We start from the raw sequence: 20,158 nt of genomic DNA on the forward strand, positions 1-20,158 counted from the left end.
TGGACTTGTCTGCCGTTTCATGAACTGTCTGCCTCATCTAAGCCCAAGGGCTTGTACAAATGCTTAGCCTGGCTACATAAGGTACTTGGTACTTGGGACTGGAACATTTGGACAGTAAATATGGAGATGTATGTTGATTTCCTCCTCATCACCATTAAATCTCTCAGTGCACCAATTTCTGGTGTAACAGGATCTCAAGTTAAACCTGATGTTGCATTTGCGGCAACTTTTGTTGACATCATCACTAAATGGACTGTACCTTCTTTGCATGAATCAGGAATTTTGCAAAGCTGTTACACCATCAAAACTGGACTTCCTTTATCCCATAACTCCGTTTAAATCCTGAATATTGCTTACCTTCAGACAAAAGATCTGTATAGCTGTATTTTTTTTTTAATGTATTTTTATTCAAATTTTTAGCATTTTAATATTTTACAAAACGGAACAAAAACATTACTACAATAAACCCTGCACCAACACCCCTCTCCCCTCATCCACTTCTAAAGGTTATTGGTAACTAGTTCTCCGCAATGCAAAATAAACAAACCCCATCTCTTGTAGGGAATTCTCCCCTTAGGGAAAATTTCACCTCCTCAAGATGCAAGACCTCCTTTAGTTCCCCCAGCAATGCCGAGGCTTAGGGTGGAAGAGCTGACCTCCACCCCAACAGAATCCGCATGCGAGCGATCGACGACGTGAAAGTTAAAACATGTGCCTCCGCTCCTATCTGCAACTCTGGCAGGTACGACTCCCAGAATATGGCCCCCAGGAGACCCGGCTCCAGATCCACGTAAAGGAGCGCCGAGATAGCGCTGAAAAACATCCCCCAAAATTTCTCCAACTTCAGGCAGGGCCAGAACATGTGCCCTTATGATCAGCCGGGCCCCTCCCACACCGTTCACAAGTATCCTCTGCCCCCTAAACAGCTGGCTCGTCCTTGACTTTGTCAAATGCGCCCTGTACACCACCGTCAACTGTATCAACTCCAGCCTCACGCATGAGGTTGAGGCGTTCACCCTCTGCAGCATTTCACACCATAGTCCCTCCTCCAGTGCCATCCCCAACTCCTCCCACTTGGCCTTAACCTTCTTCATAGACACCATATCCTCTTCCAAAATCCCCGCATAAATCAGCAAGACAACCCCACCCTCCAAGCCCATTACCGACAGCACCGCCCCCAACAACAAGGAGGCAAGTGCTATTGGAAAGGTTGGGAAAACCTTTCTAGAAAAGTCCCGCACCTGCATATAACGAAAGCCCTCTTCCCGTGGAAACCCAAACTATTTCCTCTGCCCCCATCCCAACTCCTCCAAGCTTGCACACTGCCCCTCCAAACCCTCCAAAAACAAATCCTTCATCTCCTTTATCTCTCTCCTCCCACCCCCGAAACCTTGCATTCATCCTCCCCGGCTCAAATTCATGATTCTCCGGATCGGCATCAGCCTCGACCCCGTTCCCAACCTAAAGTGCCTCCAAATCTTCATTATGGCAACCACCACAGGACTTCTCGAATATTTCCCTGGGGCAAACTGAAGCGGTGCTGTCGCCAATGCCCGCAACCCCAACCCCCTATAAGAACCCACCTCCATCCTCACCCATAAAGTCTCCCGTCTCCCTACTCCAGCCCCACACTTTCTCTGCTCTAGCCACCCAGTAATAATAGAAGTTTGGAAGGCCCTCCCCTTCCAACTGTCGGCCCCTTTGAATTGCCTCCTTCCTTATCCTGGCCACCTTCCCTGCCCAAACAAATGACAAAATCAACCTGTCCACCACTTTAAATAATGACCAGCAGGCACGGAAATAAAAATAAAAACCGCGGCAAAATGTTCATCTTAACTGCCTGGACCCGACCTGCCAGCGAGAGGGTAGACTGTCCCACCTCAATAAATCTGCTTCCACCCTCCTAACCAGGCTCGTTAAATTCAACTTGCGAAGCGGCACCCAATCCCAGGCCATCTGCACCCCCAAATACCTGAAATGGGTTGCTGCCAACCAACTGCCCCCCCCTCCCTCCCCACTGAAGAAGACACCACAAAATACTCACTTTTCCCCAAATTTAACTTGTATCCCAAAATCAGCCCAAATCTCCTAAGCAAACCCATTAAGTCCTCCACTGAAGAGCTCGGGTCCGACATATATAACAGCAGATCATCTGTATATAAAATTCACGGGGAAACCATCTGGCCCCAGTGCCTTAACTGTCTGCATCTTCCCTATCGCTACCTGCACTTCCACTCCCACTTGCTCTCCAATCCCGCCCTCTCCTCCTCTCCTACTTGTGGGTTTCCTCTTGGGTGCTCCTCCCACAATCCAAAGATGTGCAGGTTAGGTGGACTGGCCATGAATAATGCATGAGGTTGCAGGGATAGGACAAGGGAGTGGGCAGAGGGAGAGTATTCTTTCGGAGGGTCAATGCAGGCTCAATGGGCCGAAAGACTTCCTTCTGCACTGTAGGGATTCTATGGATTATGTAAATATTAACACGCTGCCTGGGTAGGACCCTCTGCAAATATTGACACACTGACACCATCCCAGGACCCGGCTGAAAATGTTAACATATTTTCAGGGGATTCTGTAAATATGGACCCTTTGCAAATAGTCCTGGTGACTCACTGTCTGAAACTCTGAAAACTGTCGCTACGCAAAGTGAAATCATTGGTTCATGATTGCAATGCAGCAAAGAAAATAAATGTAGATCTTTTAAAAAAAAAAAAATTCTGTTATGGAATTTATTTTTTCTGTTTACACAATAAACATTTATGCTTTCTTACTGGCTTCCTTCTTTAGCTTTGACAACTCGTGCTTGATGATTTTGTTTCTCATTTTCTTGGTCCTCATGACCTTGTAGCGATCAAAGTCTGTCATTTTGGCTCTCTTTGCATGGCTTCAATTTTCTTTGCCCAGTGAGTGGCTTCCCATTTCTCGTTGATTTTCTCCTTTTCCCAAGCAGCTTTCACAGACTTGTGGCGGACACTGTGGGGTATTTGCATCTTGAAATCAGTGAGCTGCATACATTTAAATGGCATTGCTTGGCTTTTCACAGTAACTTCATACTTGTGACAAAAGAAGGTTATTATTGTCTCCGCACTCCACTGCAAGGGCCATCCACCAATGCCCGGTTCTGGTCAATCACATCCACGATCGCCACCAGCTTGCCCGCATGGTGGCCAAAGGCGATGTAGGCCACATGGCCGATCTCCACCTATCATTTGTAGACTATGCGGCCGGGAGAGAAAGTGTGCGAGAGAGAGAGAGAGGAGGGGGGCAGCTTCCAGTTCCAGTCTTACACGGGCGGTGGATAAATGTAGTTCTTACGTGCACATTATAGAAAAATTCAGAAATCTAATAATTGATGAGTAGAAATGTATTGATTCCTGGACTTGCCCTAGAACATGGGAACATCTGTTTGAAAATCTGTGCAGTCGAGCATGACCAGAAGACACGTTTGAATGAATGAAAATCGCTTATTGTCGAGCACCATCAAGTTGGCGAGTGAGGGGCCGGCACAGTAGCACAGTGGTTAGCACTGCTGCCTCATGGTGCCAAGGACCCGGGTTCAATCCCGGCCCCGGGTTACTGTCCTTGTGGAGTTTGCACATTCTCCCCGCATCTGCGTGGGTCTCACCCCCACAACCCAAAGATGTGCAGGGTAGGTTGATTGGCCACGCAAAATTGCCCCTTGATTAGAAAAAGTAATTGGGTACTCTAAAATAATAATAATAAAAAGTTGGGGAGTGCAACAAACTGAATTAGAGCAGAAACAATAATCCATAGTTGGTATTTTATCTGTGGTGCATTGTTCCTGATGACGGAACTGGAAGTATGCAGCTCTTCTGTTTCGGGAGCCGGCTCCCATGCAATTCTGATTAAAATTTAAAGTGCTGCCGGCGAACACTGGAGGCACATGTGATCATGAAGAAGAGGAAGCTTTCATTGATGAAACCCGCCGTCCACTGACAATGAAGCAGGTATGGGCGGGCTAACGGTAGAGGCTCTTGAACAAACCGGGTGGCTCTGCATCACAGCTGCAACTTTCCTGCCCATGTACTTTGCCAAAAACATAGTATCATAGAATCCGCACAGTGCAGAAGGAGGCTATTTGGCCCAGCAAGTCTGCCGTCGTAACCCCATCTAATCTTTTGGACACTAAGGGGCAATTTAGCATGGCCAATCCACCGAACCTGCACATATTTGGACTACGGGAGGAAACTGGAGCACCCAGGGGAAACCCACGCAGATACAGGAGAATGTGCAAACTCCATACAGACAGTCACCCAAGGTCAAAATCAAACCCGGGTTCCTAGCGCTGTGAGGCAGCAGTGCTAACCACTGTGCCACCGTGCAAAAAGGTGTGTTTTGAATTTAAATGTCATGGTAAATATTGCGCATTACACTGGTTTCACTTTAGTCATGTGTGCATCTTCATTGTCATTTATTGGGACAAGCTTGGTTATAGAGCTAAATGTGCTGGCACATCTCATGGTTGGCATGCATTGCTGCTTTCAGGGCCATTGTTTTTTTTTTCTCTATTGTGCAAGAAATAATGTGTTTGTGTTCACTCTTTATTGAATCTTCTGTTAGTGTCCAGTTTTGTACTCGCCAGTCTGTGGAATATGTTGAACTTGCAGGCTCAATTGAACCTCCCTTCTATGCATTGCAAAATGATTTGTTGGCTGAGATTGCTCCAAAAGTCAATAATTGAAATATTGTAGGTGAATTCAAAAGATCTGTAATGATGGTGCAGGATCTGATTTCTCAGTCATGGTGGGCTGATTGATGTATATCCAAGTGCGACACAGATGTTGTCGAGTTGAGTATTCTCTAGCGAATATCTATGAGAAAGCTCTGTTCCCCTAGTTCTGCTAGGTGGCAGTGGACATGGGTTCAGAGTTAGCTTTGCTAGGGAGGTTGGCATGGGTTGGTCTACATTCCAAGCAGGCAATGGGAACATGGTCATGTAGGTGTATAATTCTTGGGTGTATTTGCTGTTAAATGTGTTGTCCCTGGTATCCTCTGCATTTCCCTCCATAGCCCTGGCATCCAATAAAGGCTTCTACACATTCATGGCCTCCTCCTCGGGCACATCCAATTTGTCCTCACCTGAGGAGGAGTGCTGTTCCTCCTTCTCTTCCTCTGCATTGCATGGCAATGTAGTGCAGTGCACGGCAGACCATGGCTATTCATTATGCCCCTTATGGTGCATATTGCAGAGCCCCTCCTGACTGGTCAAGGCAGTGGAAGTACATTTTCAACAAGCCAATGGTTTGCTCCGTGATGGCTCTGGAGGAGACATGAGCTGCATTGTAGCGCTCGTTCTCTGCACTCTACAGATGATTCACCTATGTTGTCAACCAGGTCTGGAGGGATAACCCTCATCACCCAGGATTCAGCCATTAACTGGTATAGGGCCTCAAAAAGCTCTGGGAACTGCAAATTGTGAAAAACTTGATGAGTCATGAGATCTTTCTGGAAAATGATTCTTTGCTTGAGGTCATAGACAAGTTGCACGTTCAAAAAGCAGCGGGCTCTCTTTTCCACATTTGGTCATTTATCTGTGCTTTTTCATGCCCTTCCTGACTGCTGGTCTCCAAACACTATGGTCAACAGCAAGGACTTTTCATGCATCGACACCTATCCCAGGCAATTTGAAATCTCGCTTGCAGACATCCTTGTTCTCAGACATGGGGAACCTGTTGATCTCATGTCAGTAGCAAGTCCATCATGGAGCAGCATGTCTTTGGAGATGAGGCTGTCATTCATTTGGCTTGTGTGACCCAGTCAACAAAGTCGCCACTGACTTAAGAGGGTGGCTGTGCTGGGGATCCACGCTGGTTTACTACCATATTCGGCACTTTATCCTACCAAGAGATGCCCAGTATTTGTTTGATGCAGTGGAGGAGGAAGCTGTTCGCCTGCTTTTTTGGGCTTGCATAAGTTGTTCATGCTTCACTACTATAAAAGAGGATGCTGAGAACACTTGGTACATGCTGTACTTTGTACTTTTGGTTAGTTTGCTGATGGTACACATTCGACTTCAAAATATTGACGCAACTGCTGCAGACTCCGCAGTCCTGGTGCTGATTTCAACATCAAGGGATAATTTGCTGATGATTGTTGTGGGCAACACGGTAGCACAGTGGTTAGCACAGTTGCTTCACAGCTCCAGGATCCCAGGTTTGATTCCTGGCGAAGTCTGCATGTCTTTCCCGTGTCTGTGTGGGTTTCCTCCAGGTGCTCCGGTTTCCTCCCACAGTCCAAAGATGTGCTGGTTAGGTGGATTGGCCATGATAAATTGCCCTTGGTGTCCAAAAAAAAGGTTAGGTGGAATTACTGGGTTACGGGTGAGGGCTTAAGTGGGGTATTATTTCCAAGGTCTGGTGCAGACTTGATGGGCCGAATGGCCTCCTTCTGCCCTGTAAATTCTATGAAGGTTTGTGATGACCGGGTTGTCAATGATGTTTGAAGGTCGAGTTTCTACATCCTGGCCCTTAACTTTGTTTTCCTGACGCTGACATATCCAGGATAAGTCTAAACTTCTTGCAGACCTGGGAAAACCGATCTACAAGTGAACTTCTGTCTAAGATGCCAGGGCGGGATCATCAGCAATCAGCAACCCACAGACGAGGACATCACACGCTAAGGTCTTACCAAGTTGAACAACTTGCCATCAGCTCTGGAATGTAGAGCTGACACCCTCATTTGAGACACTGAAAGCATACAATTGTAGCATGAAGAAAGATATGCCAAAGACAGTTGGTGTCAGGACACATGCTGCTTTAACCTGCTGCTAATCTTGAAAGTGTCTGATATTGCTGATTTGTAATTGATGGAACTGGGCATGTTCTCATGCAAAGAAGAAATGAAGTCCAGGAGGTTAGCTTATTTATCACAGCAGTTTAAAGAGTCCATCTCTACTGGTAAGATCAAAAGGCTTGGAGAGATCTATGACTACAACATAGAGTGGAATGTACAGTCTGAGGATTCATTTGAGATGAGGAGAAATGTCTTCACCCAGAGAGTGGTGAGCCTCTGGAATTCATTACCACAGGAAGTAGTTGACCGAAAACATTGTATGTTTTCAAGAAGCAGTTAGATATTGCACTTGGGGCGAAGGGGATCAAATGATATGGAGGGAAAGTGGAATTAGGCTATTGAGTTTGATGATCAGCCAACATTATAATGAATGGCGGAGCAGTCTCGAAGGGCTGAATGGCCTCCTCCTATGTTTCTATGTTTGCGGCCCTTCTCCTGGGACTGCCAAAGTGAGAAAATAATGTTGATTTGCCAATGCTGAAGCCACACTGAGACTCAGCAGATGAGTGATGCCAGTGTCTGCAAACTGGTCAGAGCAATGCAAGCAAAGACCTTGCCCACAATACTTAGCAAGGAGATTGTGTTCTTTATTGTTGCCGTCACTGCAATCCCCCTTTTTTTGCATTGCAAATCTTTCCTTCCAACAAAAACGCAAACGTTCATGGCGATGCTGCAGCAGTATTGATTTACACTTTTGATGATTTTAGGTGGAATGCCATAGTTTCTTGGAACTTTACCACTGGCAAGACAGTCAGTGGTCTCGTTGAGCGCTACTGTAATGTCCAGCTGATCCATGACCAGCTACTTCTCTGTCTGTGTTCTCTGTTACGTAGAGTTTGAGGTACTGTTCCACCAACCTTTTCCACTGCTTGATAGATTCAGTGATGATCATCCCTGTCTTTGTCTTCAAGTGAGCTGATTTAGTTGCTCCTGGATCCATTTCTTTCCTTCTTTCTTTTGTGCACTGGATACTCTTGGGAGATGCTACAGCAGAATGCTGACAGCTTCATGAGTTTTTGGCGTGTTTTTAATGAGGTATTACAGGTAAGCTGCAATAGCAGCTTTTAATTTTGAGTCAGTTGTAAGTTAATACCTGACTCTGGGGTCTCAACCTCAAAAAGGAATTTTTCACACACCACTCCACTTCTCTTTCAAATTCTAAAATTTCTCTCATTTGCCACTACACACATGGGCTTTGCCTCCTTATTGGCATTGTCACAATTTGACAAAACCATATCTCAAGAAATCATTTTTATACTTTGTTCCGAGTTAAGTTTCTTTTTCAGAGCCGTTAACCAGAGGCCCTGGCGCTCTTAAAGCTGCCACTCTGCTGTCCTGCCCTGGACTCTCCTGTGCAGCACTCTCCAAGTCTCACGCTGTCTTTTACTTTTTATTTTAAAAAACAGTGATCTTCATAGTTCACTTGCCAGCAGCTGCAAAATCAAAGCAACTCTGCTTCCTGCTTTGGTGCCAAAAGCACGTCCTTGGACAGCACTTCACGTCAATTCTATGTGTAGCGTATGTGATCTATTCTCTGCTGCCGCTTCTGGCCAGAAGACTTCACGCAGCCTAATTTGTATCTCCATTTAAAACGTGGCAGTGGCCGCAATTCTCCCATGCAAAAGCCGATAGCGGTTTGGCGCTTCTCCCATGATCGGGACCACTGGGAATGGCGGAACCCATCGCTCCACCACCCTCCCGAACACCTGCCCACAGGCTGCGACCCTGAGATTGAGAAACCCTGCAATAAACCACAAACTAGTCGGCATTCTTCTGATCTGTTTTCCCATACACTGAGTGCAGTCATTCATGACCTGAAGATCCATGGCATGCAAATACATTACAAATCTGAACCTGCCATTGGACGGCCTGAGGCCCTACTTGCCGCTGAGTTAATCTCTGCATTTCAGTCTGAAATTACGGCACCCGCCTAATTAAGTCACACTGCCCACCACATTTCCTGCTCTTACAAGCCTCATAAAATACCGTCAACAGACAATGGAATCACTTTTGAATTATCGATTTATTTTGTTGGCAAACACCATATAAATTGCAAACAGCATGGTCTGACAAACAAATGAGATGCATAGAAAATACAACATGGAGTCTGGCCCAACCAATCTATGTCAAAGTTTACTCTCCACATGTGAGTCAATACGTCTCACCACATTTACCCACCTTGATGCCATACCTATTTAATCCCTTTCTCTTTGTCCATCCATCCAGTTTAATCTTGACTTTGTCAGTTTCTACCTCAACCACTAACTGTGGAAGTGAATTCCACAGCTCACAACCTTCCTCGAGGTTTCTCCCACTCTCGGTTCTAAATCTTGCATTTAGACATTTACGGCCCCTCATTTTTGACCCTTTAAATACTGGAAAAGGTCTGTTTCTATCTTCCATATTTCATAATTTTAAACACTTCAATCATAAAGAAAACCCCATGATCTGTCCTTCTAATAGAAAAAGACCCAATTTTTGAAGTCTGGCTTGGTATTTATTTCTTCATACCAGGCAGCACCTGATGAATCTGTATTGTATCATTTCTAACACCTCAATACCCCTCCAAAAATATGGAATCCAATTCTACACAATATTCAGACTCATTCTCACTCCTTGGTTTTTATGTTCTAAACTTGTGATCCTTAGATGCTGTCTTATTCACATTCTGCTGTTTAAGGAATACCCTATTCCTTACAAAGAATACGAAGATTGCTAGTAACCGGAAATTGGGTGTCACATTTTATCAAAGCTAAACACCTTGTAACATATTGATTCCGTCTTGTGATATAATCATAAGTTTTCAGATTTCTATCAATTTGTCATCAGATTTCTATGTTTGTTGACTTCTGGCAAGTTATTTCTGTTGTATGCAAATTAAAAGCATTTTGTGCAAATGTAGCGATTATTTTTGGACAATTACGACTGAATCATTGGCAATAGGTTCAAAGCCCTGCTATGAAACTTTAGTTGGTAGCATTTGATGATTGATCTCAATCACTGCAGGTTTGTGCTTTTGAATGAAATGCATATTGAAATTCAAGCTTGTTTCACCCCCACAACCCAAAGATGTGCAGAGTAGGTGGATTGGCTATGCTAAATTGCCCCTTAATTGGAAAAAAATAATTGGGTACTCTAAATTTATATTAAACAAAGAAGTTTAAGCTTGAAGCAATCCTTTTATGGCTCAACTTCCAAGTACTGGTGTATCACATTACTGTAGACCAATGACTGAGCCCTTCAAGTTAATCCTGATGGTGGACAAACTGTGGAGCAAACATAGCTTGGGACCCAACATATGGATCTGAAGATATTGGCTTATAGGACTGTTCAGCATAACGATTTATGTCTTGGATAGATGGTTCATCATTAATGGATTATCATCCAAGAAGGGCTGCTGTCAAGCTACATTGGACCTTGAAGTAAACCTAAATTGCATAACTCGGTGATTTGGTGCTGAATCCCAGGCCATGAACTGCTGTCACTCTATTGTCAAAAGACACGACAACCTGTGATGTCATAAGAAATTTGAGATTCTCGCTAATGCTGTCTTCAAGGAGATAAATAGCCCAGTTCCAATCAGTTCTCTATCAATTACTGTCGTTGTTTTAAATTAGGAAATCCTACAGTATAGATTGGATTTTACTGAGTTTACAATCAAGTCCAGGTATTATCAACTCTGCAAGGAGAGTGGGAGCAAGAGGGAGCAGGATTTGGTGATGATAATGAAAACTGGTTGAGGTATTAAGCCATGACTGGTAAATCTTTTCTTCTTAATATAATTTAATTATTTTTTTCCCAAATAAGAGAACATGGCCAATCCACCTTCCCTACACATCTTTTTGGGTTGTGGGGGTGATACCCAGGCAGACACGGGGAGAATGTGCAAACTCCACACGGACAGTGACCCGGGTCCTCGCCGTCTTGAGGCAGCAGTGGTTGCCACTGTGCCACCCGAAGACTGGTAAATCTGTTTTCTAGGTACTGGTGAGGATCCATGGCAAAACTCACTTTATGGAAAAGTGCTACGTGATCTTTTCCATCTGCTTAAATAAGCACTTCTCATCAACGATGCAGAGCTCCTGTAGTATTGCCCTGGAATATCAGGCTAAACTATGTGCCATAGCCTTGTTGGTGTGTTGCTTAAACAAAATGAGTGCTACTAAACAAAGCTGACACTTTGGATCCAGTTTACAAAATAATGACAGGCATTCTTGGGTTTAAAAACTTTCATCCCTTCTTTGCAACATCCAACTGATTCCAGGATTTTTGCTTTCATTGCTCCATTTGGAGCTCATTCCATGTATTGCCCACCTTTTTTGTGCAGAAATGTCTCCTGAATTTAGTTTGAAATTTGTAATCTACTGGTTCAAACCTGTGATCACTTTTTTCATGCTATCTACCCCATCTCTATTAAAACTACAAGTTCACTTTTGATTTCTTTAGCTTTTTCAACACCATTCATTCGGTCTATGTTTCCTTTTTATGTACAATGATTTGTTGGTTTGGCTGGGCTTTGTCATCGTCCAGAAAATAAAATTTAATGCAGGCAAGTGTAAAGTACCGCACATAACAAGGAAAACTGAGGATGACCTATTACTCCATGAATGCTCAGGATGAAATTGAAAGAGACCGATGAATCTCATATACTTGATGCTGAATATGTCCAACCAGTAAGAGCAGCAGCCAACAAGTGCAAGGGAGTTCTGAACTGCATGATCAATACAATAAAATGCTAATTATTATATGTGGAAACTATGTATAATTATTGGATTAGATCACAGCGCTTAACCTAAGGGCTGTTTTAGCTCAGTGGGCTAGGTAGCTGGTTTGTAATGCAGAACAAGGCCAGTAGTGCGGGTTCAATTCCCGTACCAGCTTACCCGAACAGGCGCCGGAATATGGCGACTAGGGGCTTTTCACAGTAACTTCATACTTGTGACAATAAAAGATTATTATTAATCAGTCTTGAGTTGCTTTTTTTGCATGTGGTTTGTAAAGATTAGATTATAATCCCTGTAAGATCTCTTATTTTATCTTCTAATAAGAGTCGATAGACCGGTTGATTGGAGGTGTCGTAAATACAACTTTATTTCTAATTATTCACTTGAATACGCTTGCATACAAACTAAATCAAAACTTAGAAATGAAATATCAAACAATACATGAGTTGATCAAATACATGGCAAAGGAAATCATTAATCATAAAAGCATAAAGAAATCACTTTTAAAATAAACAGACTGATTCATGAATTTCAGAAAGGCAGGAACTCAGGAGGCCAACCTCAGCCACGAGGTCTTACTTTAAGGGAACCCTTAGCGATGGTCTAATTCCTCATTTACTCTCATTGGTTTCTAATTCTCAGCTGAGACCTCTTGATTTGTTCAAATATATGTCTGTTACTTCGAGGACGATTTATTAATCAAACATTGGCCATTACTTAAGATTGATTGGTATCCATCTGGAATAATTCAGTGTCTACATGTCCCGCCTCATGAGAATAGGTTTCTCACACCACTGCTGGCCATAGACCTTGCTGTAACTAATACAATGGTTTATTCATTGTTCCAACAAATGTTTCATACAATGTCTAAATTTCTATATCAAGTCCCTAAAGTTCAATAGTTGATTCATTGTCTGAAACAATAACTATCTTTTCACAGTCATGGCATTTTGAATAATTCCATTCTTTAGCAATGCACTCAATCAGTACCTAAAAACAAGAATTAATCAGTGAATCAATAATCTATCAATCCCCCTTGGTTACTTTTCCAGATGAGATTCCTGTTCCTGCTGGAATGGAGGAAGGGGAGTTGGGAGAGCACAGGAACAAGTTGTTGTGTTTCTTGGAAATTTCAACGCATTATCAACCCAGCAAACTCATCAGTGACTTTCCATTTGATGGTGAGTGGCGAATTCTCTGGACAAAATGTTTATTTTTTGTTTGGATATTTAATTGCTTTTGTGAGGCATTCATAGTGAATATCTGAGGTAGCTGTCTGTGGCTACTGTGAAGTTTTGTTGACTTTATGAATGTAATTTGCAAATATAATGAAGTGCTAATCATTAGGCGAGCACGTATTGCTATATAATTTTAAAAATAGAGTTTGGAGTAAACTGATCTGTTTCATAGCAAGTACTGATGATCTTTTCCTCATTCCAACCTGTGTTTCTTTCTGGTACCGTTGCTATTTATTTAAAAATAATACTGACACATACATCTACAACAGATTTGTCATTTCCAACCTTTCAAGTCATTCAGCCTTCCCAATCTTTCTTGATCTCTTTTACATCTTTGAACCTTCCAAGGGCTTATACTGTGAAGCTTCATGAGGTCTAATGTTGAGGAGTCCCAGGGTAAATCCCTCCTCACTGTATACCACTCAGCCGCCGCCTCTTATGGGTCTGTCCTGCCGGTGTTGCAACCAATTCTACTTCTTATAAAATGCATGTTAAAGTAGAAACTCAATTATGTGTACATCTGTGGTAAATCTGTGACAGAACAATGGGACACATTCAAGAAAGAAATCGAGAGTACAGGGCCAACATGTTCCAATCAAGGAAAAAGGTGGGACCAACAAATCCAGTGTACCCTGGGTGCCGAGGGATGTATTGGATAAAAAGTGAAAGGGTGGGGGAGGAGGCTTCCTGTGGCAACATTTAGATGGAGGTAGCACATTGGGTGGTTCCTGCCAGAAACACCATTTTTTGGCCCTTTTCACCCAGATTTTGGGGGAAAATGTTATATGATTGATAGTTAGAAAAGTTGCAGCAACCAATGGATGTCAAAATCACAGAAAAAGAATCCGGGAAGAAAGGGTGCGAGCGATAGTCCGCCAGTAAGCTCGGCAGGAGTTCAAGAGGGAGGAAAGATGGTGGGAGCAAGCTTGCCGGTGGGGCTGCGCCCATAACAATGGATAAGCTGGCCAAAGTGATGGCGGCAGATTTGAGCCACTGTTTTCCAAGCACTTCAGCAGGCATCAAAAGGAGATGATGGCCTCGTTCAAGGATTGGGTAGATGAGACTCTTTCCCTGACAGTTGACAGAGGCGCTGGAGCAAGGAGTGGTGTTAAAGGGGGTGGAGGAGGCATTGTCACAGCACAGCGACCAGTTCACCTCAATGAGTGAGGAGCTGCGGAGGTGGTGGAGAGTAACAAAGGGCTGAGAGCCAAAGTAGAGGACCTGGAGAACAGGTCTCGAAGGCAGAATCTGAGGATTGTGGGACTGCCTGAGGGGATGGAGGGCAAGAGAGAGGCCAACAGAGTAGTTTGTGGAAATGTTCGCCAAGGTGTTGCGGGAGGAGGAAGAGGACCCCTCCCTCTGCGAGCTGGACAGGACCCACTGGTTGCTCCAGCCAGAAGCAAAAGTGGATGAACCACCAAGAGCTGTGATTCTACTTTCACAACTACCAGGTGAAGGAAAACGTGTTGAGATGGGCGAAGCTGAAATGAGATGGGAGGTGGGAAGGTGGTGGTATTCGGATATACCAGGGTCACACAGCGGAGTTGACAAGAAGATGGGCAGCCTTTAGTCGGACGAAGGCGGCGTTGTATAAAACGGGGCTTTTGGTGGTCTACCTGCCAAGGCGGAGGGGCACACAACTCCAGGGATTACTACTTTGAGATGTCAGAGGAGGCGGAGGCGTTTGTGAAGGCTGAAGGACTGGGACTGAATTGAGTTTGCACTTTGTTGTTATCTTGCTATCTTTTTTTCTTTCTTTCAGGTTGTGTGAACTTTGGACTGATTTGTTTCTTCTTGGTTTGAGGGATTATTTTATTGGGGTTTGGAAGGTCTAGGTATGGGGGTATGCCTTTGTGTTGGTTTTCTTTTTGATATAGGCCCACCCCGCTAGCAAACTTAAATTAGCTAATGAATGGAAACGAGGTGGAGGGAGGGGCCGTGGTCGCTGAAACTTTGTGGACACGTTTTGATGGGCCTGGGAGGTGTGAATGGTGGGGGAATGGGGACGATACTGGGAGAAGTGGTTTCAAGAGGAAGTGGCTGGGGGGCTTCTGGGAAGGGGAGGTGGGGTGGGGTTGATGGCTGACAGTGACCTGGGGGTAAGGCTGAGTCCTACCCCCAGTTGCAGTCATGACTGAAAGGAGGGGTTGGGGGGGGGGGAAGAGAGACCACCGGTCCGTTTGGTTACATGGAACGTGCGAGGGCTGGGGGGAGCGGTGAAGGGGACAAGAGTTTTCCCGCATTTCAATAGCTTGGTGCTGTTACAAGATAACCATCTGAGGGTGAAGGCCCAGGTGAGGCTTCAGAAGGGCTGGGAGAATTAGGTGTTCCACTCAGGTTTGATAGCAGGGCCTGGGTGGGTAGCGATATTGGTAGGTAAGAGAAAGGGCTATCAGATGGATAACGGTGGTGGCTGACCAGGGGAGCAGGTATGCCTATAATAACGGGTGTTATAGAGGGATTTATGAAGAAGATATTGGCTGCCATACCGGATTTGGATACGTCCAGTTAATATTGTGGGGGGTGGGGGAAAAGGTGTTGGCTGCATTTATGGGGGAGATGGGAGGTGGGGTGGACAAGTGAAGGTTTTTGCATCTGTTGGATATAGAGTATTCAGGTTTTTTTTTTGCCAGTACACGATGTGTATTCAAGGATTGACTTTTTTATTATGGGGAAGGCGCTGTTTGCCGGGGTGAAGAAAGCAGAATATTCAGTGATACTTCCGGTGGCGGCCATGGTGCGAGTGGTCGCGCACACGGTAGCTCCTGCTCGATGGCATAGGAAATAGCTCTTTTTCCCCGATATTGGATGTAATTTCGACCAAAAGATGTAGTTTAAGGTCGGAGGAGTAGTTTCCCCCAGGACTGGCATGTCCGCTGATTACCAAACCCGGCAGAAGATGGTGAGAGATCTGGCCAAAGAGTTGGAGGAAACCTGTGGCACAGCAGCTGGTGGAAGGATGGTGGAGGGGGAAGGGCTGGTGCAAGCAGCAAAGCCCTTGATGGAGCAATTTTTTTTTTTTTAAATTAAATATTTTATTGAAAATTTTTGGTCAACCAACACAGTACATTGTGCATCCTTTACACAATATTATAACAACACAAATAACAATGACCTATTTTATAAACAAAAAATGAATAAATAATAAATAACAAAAATGAAAACTAGCCCTAATTGGCAACTGCCTTGTCACAAGTAACACTCTCCAAAAATATAATTTAACAGTCCAATATATAATTATCTGTAGCAACGACCTATACATACTATACAGTATATATTAACAACCCTGAGAGTCCTTCTGGTTCCTCTTCCCCCCCCCCCCCCCCGATCCTGGGCTGCTGCTGCTGCCTTCTTTTTCCCATTCCGTCTATCTTTCTGCGAGGTATTCGACGAACGGTTGCCACCGCCTCGTGAACCCTTGAGCCGACCCCCTTAGGACGAACTTAATCCGCTCTAGCTTTATAAACCCCGCCATGTCATTTATCCAGGTCTCCACCCCCGGGGGCTTGGCTTCTTTCCACATTAGCAATATCCTGCGCCGGGCTACTAGGGACGCAAAGGCCAAAACATCGGCCTCTCTCGCCTCCTGCACTCCCGGCTCTTGTGCAACCCCAAATATAGCCAACCCCCAGCTTGGTTCGACCCGGACTCCTACTACTTTTGAAAGCACCTTTGTCACCCCCATCCAAAACCCCTGTAGTGCCGGGCATGACCAAAACATATGGGTATGATTCGCTGGGCTTCTCGAGCACCTCGCACACCTATCCTCCACCCCAAAAAATTTACTGAGCCGTGCTCCAGTCATATGTGCCCTGTGTAATACCTTAAACTGAATCAGGCTTAGCCTGGCACACGAGGACGACGAGTTTACCCTGCTTAGGGCATCTGCCCACAGCCCCTCCTCGATCTCCTCCCCCAGCTCTTCTTCCCATTTCCCTTTTAGTTCATCTACCATAGTCTCCCCTTCGTCCCTCATTTCCCTATATATATCTGACACCTTACCATCCCCCACCCATGTCTTTGAGATCACTCTGTCCTGAACCTCTTGTGTCGGGAGCTGCGGGAATTCCCTCACCTGTTGCCTCGCAAAAGCCCTCAGTTGCATATACCTGAATGCATTCCCTTGGGGCAACCCATATTTCTCGGTCAGCGCTCCCAGACTCGCGAACTTCCCATCCACAAACAGATCTTTCAGTTGCGTTATTCCTGCTCTTTGCCACATTCCATATCCCCCATCCATTCCCCCCGGGGCAAACCTATGGTTGTTTCTTATCGGGGACCCCCCCAAGGCTCCAGTCTTTCCCCTATGCCGTCTCCACTGTCCCCAAATCTTCAGTGTAGCCACCACCACCGGGCTTGTGGTGTAGTTCCTCGGTGAGAACGGCAATGGGGCTGTCACCATAGCCTGTAGGCTAGTCCCCCTACAGGACGCCCTCTCTAATCTCTTCCACGCCGCTCCCTCCTCCTCTCCCATCCACTTACTCACCATTGAAATATTAGCGGCCCAATAATACTCACTTGGGCTCGGTAGTGCCAGCCCCCCCCCTATCCCTGCTACGCTGTAAGAATCCCTTCCTCACTCTCGGGGTCTTCCCGGCCCACACAAAACCCATGATGCTCTTTTCAATCCTTTTAAAAAAAGCCTTCGTAATCACCACCGGGAGGCACTGAAACACAAAGAGGAATCTCGGGAGAACCACCATCTTAACCGCCTGCACCCTCCCTGCCATTGACAGGGATACCATATCCCATCTCTTGAAATCCTCCTCCATCTGTTCCACCAACCGCGTTAAATTTAACCTATGCAATGTGCCCCAATTCTTAGCTATCTGGATCCCCAGGTAACGAAAGTCCCTTGTTACCTTCCTCAACGGTAGGTCCTCTATTTCTCTACTCTGCTCCCCTGGATGCACCACAAACAACTCACTTTTCCCCATGTTCAATTTATACCCTGAAAAATCCCCAAACTCCCCAAGTATCCGCATTATTTCTGGCATCCCCTCCGCCGGGTCCGCCACGTATAGTAGCAAATCGTCCGCATACAAAGATACCCGGTGTTCTTCTCCTCCCCTAAGTACTCCCCTCCACTTCTTGGAACCCCTCAACGCTATCGCCAGGGGCTCAATCGCCAGTGCAAACAATAATGGGGACAGAGGGCATCCCTGCCTTGTCCCTCTATGGAGCCGAAAATATGCAGATCCCCGTCCATTCGTGACCACACTCGCCACTGGGGCCCTATACAACTGCTGCACCCATCTAACATACCCCTCTCCAAAACCAAATCTCCTCAACACCTCCCACAAATAATCCCACTCCACTCTATCAAATGCTTTCTCGGCATCCATCGCCACTACTATCTCCGTTTCGCCCTCTGGTGGGGCCATCATCATTACCCCTAACAACCTCCGTATATTCGTGTTCAGCTGTCTCCCCTTCACAAACCCAGTTTGGTCCTCGTGGACCACCCCCGGGACACATTCCTCTATTCTCATTGCCATTACCTTGGCCAGGACCTTGGCATCTACATTTAGGAGGGAAATAGGTCTATAGGACCCGCATTGTAGCGGGTCCTTTTCCTTCTTTAAGAGAAGCGATATCGTTGCTTCAGACATAGTCGGGGGCAGTTGTCCCCTTTCCTTTGCCCCATTAAAGGTCCTCGTCAGTACCGGGGCGAGCAAGTCCACATATTTTCTGTAGAATTCGACTGGGAATCCATCCGGTCCCGGGGCCTTTCCCGCCTGCATGCTCCTAATTCCTTTCACCACTTCTTCTACCTCGATCTGTGCTCCCAGTCCCACCCTTTCCTGCTCTTCCACCTTGGGAAATTCCAGCCGATCCAAGAAGCCCATCATTCTCTCCCTCCCATCCGGGGGTTGAGCTTCATATAATTTTTTATAAAATGTCTTGAACACTCCATTCACTCTCTCCGCTCCCCGCTCCATCTCTCCTTCCTCATCCCTCACTCCCCCTATTTCCCTCGCTGCTCCCCTTTTCCTCAATTGGTGTGCCAGCAACCTGCTCGCCTTCTCCCCATATTCGTACTGTACACCCTGTGCCTTCCTCCATTGTGCCTCTGCAGTGCCTGTAGTCAGCAAGTCAAATTCTACATGTAGCCTTTGCCTTTCCCTGTACAGTCCCTCCTCCGGTGCTTCCGCATATTGTCTGTCCACCCTCAAAAGTTCTTGCAGCAACCGCTCCCGTTCCTTACTCTCCTGCTTCCCTTTATGTGCCCTTATTGATATCAGCTCCCCTCTAACCACCGCCTTCAACGCCTCCCAGACCACTCCCACCTGGACCTCCCCATTATCATTGAGTTCCAAGTACTTTTCAATGCACCCCCTCACCCTTAGACACACACCCTCATCTGCCATTAGTCCCATGTCCATTCTCCAGGGTGGGCGCCCTCCTGTTTCCTCCCCTATCTCCAAGTCCACCCAGTGTGGAGCGTGATCCGAAATGGCTATAGCCGTATACTCCGTTCCCCTCACCTTCGGGATCAATGCCCTACCCAGCACAAAAAAGTCTATTCGCGAGTAGACTTTATGGACATAGGAGAAAAACGAGAACTCCTTACTCCTAGCTCTGCTAAATCTCCACGGGTCTACACCTCCCATCTGCTCCATAAAATCTTTAAGTACCTTGGCTGCTGCCGGCCTCCTTCCAGTCCTGGACTTCGACCTATCCAGCCCTGGTTCCAACACCGTATTAAAATCTCCCCCCATTATCAGCTTTCCCATCTCTAGGTCCGGAATGCGTCCTAGCATCCGCCTCATAAAATTGGCATCATCCCAGTTCGGGGCATATACGTTTACCAAAACCACCGTCTCCCCCTGTAGTTTGCCACTCACCATCACGTATCTGCCCCCGTTATCCGCCACTATAGTCTTTGCCTCGAACATTACCCGCTTCCCCACTAATATAGCCACCCCCCTGTTTTTCGCATCTAGCCCCGAATGGAACACCTGCCCCACCCATCCTTTGCGTAGCCTAACCTGGTCTATCAGTTTCAGGTGCGTTTCCTGTAACATAACCACATCTGCCTTAAGTTTCTTAAGGTGTGCGAGTACCCGTGCCCTCTTTATCGGCCCGTTCAGCCCTCTCACGTTCCACGTGATCAGCCGAGTTGGGGGGCTTCCTACCCCCCTCCCCTTGTCGATTAGCCATCACCTTTTTCCAGCTCCTCACCCGGTTCCCACGCAGCTGTATCTCCCCCAGGCGGTGCCCCCCCACCCATCCTCTCCCATACCAGCTCCCCCCTCTCCCCAGCAGCAGCAACCCAGTAATTCCCCCCTCCCACCCCCCCGCTAGATCCCCCGCTAGCGTAATTACTCCCCCCATGTTGCTCCCAGAAGTCAGCAAACTCTGGCTGACCTCGGCTTCCCC

At 46.1% G+C, this 20,158-nt stretch overlaps 1 protein-coding gene across 2 annotated transcripts in view; it reads left to right on the plus strand.

The window, feature by feature from the left end:
- vps39 (VPS39 subunit of HOPS complex) overlaps positions 1 to 20,158 on the plus strand; it is a 233,704-nt gene that overhangs the window by 147,531 nt on the left and 66,015 nt on the right. For both annotated transcript variants that reach the window (XM_072486723.1, XM_072486733.1), the window contains exon 19: positions 12,590 to 12,718. In XM_072486723.1, the coding sequence (XP_072342824.1) occupies positions 12,590 to 12,718 (129 nt within the window). The remainder of the gene's footprint in view (positions 1 to 12,589; positions 12,719 to 20,158) is intronic.

Source organism: Scyliorhinus torazame, chromosome 2 (assembly GCF_047496885.1).
Source record: "Scyliorhinus torazame isolate Kashiwa2021f chromosome 2, sScyTor2.1, whole genome shotgun sequence".
Classification (NCBI taxonomy): Eukaryota; Metazoa; Chordata; class Chondrichthyes; order Carcharhiniformes; family Scyliorhinidae; genus Scyliorhinus; species Scyliorhinus torazame.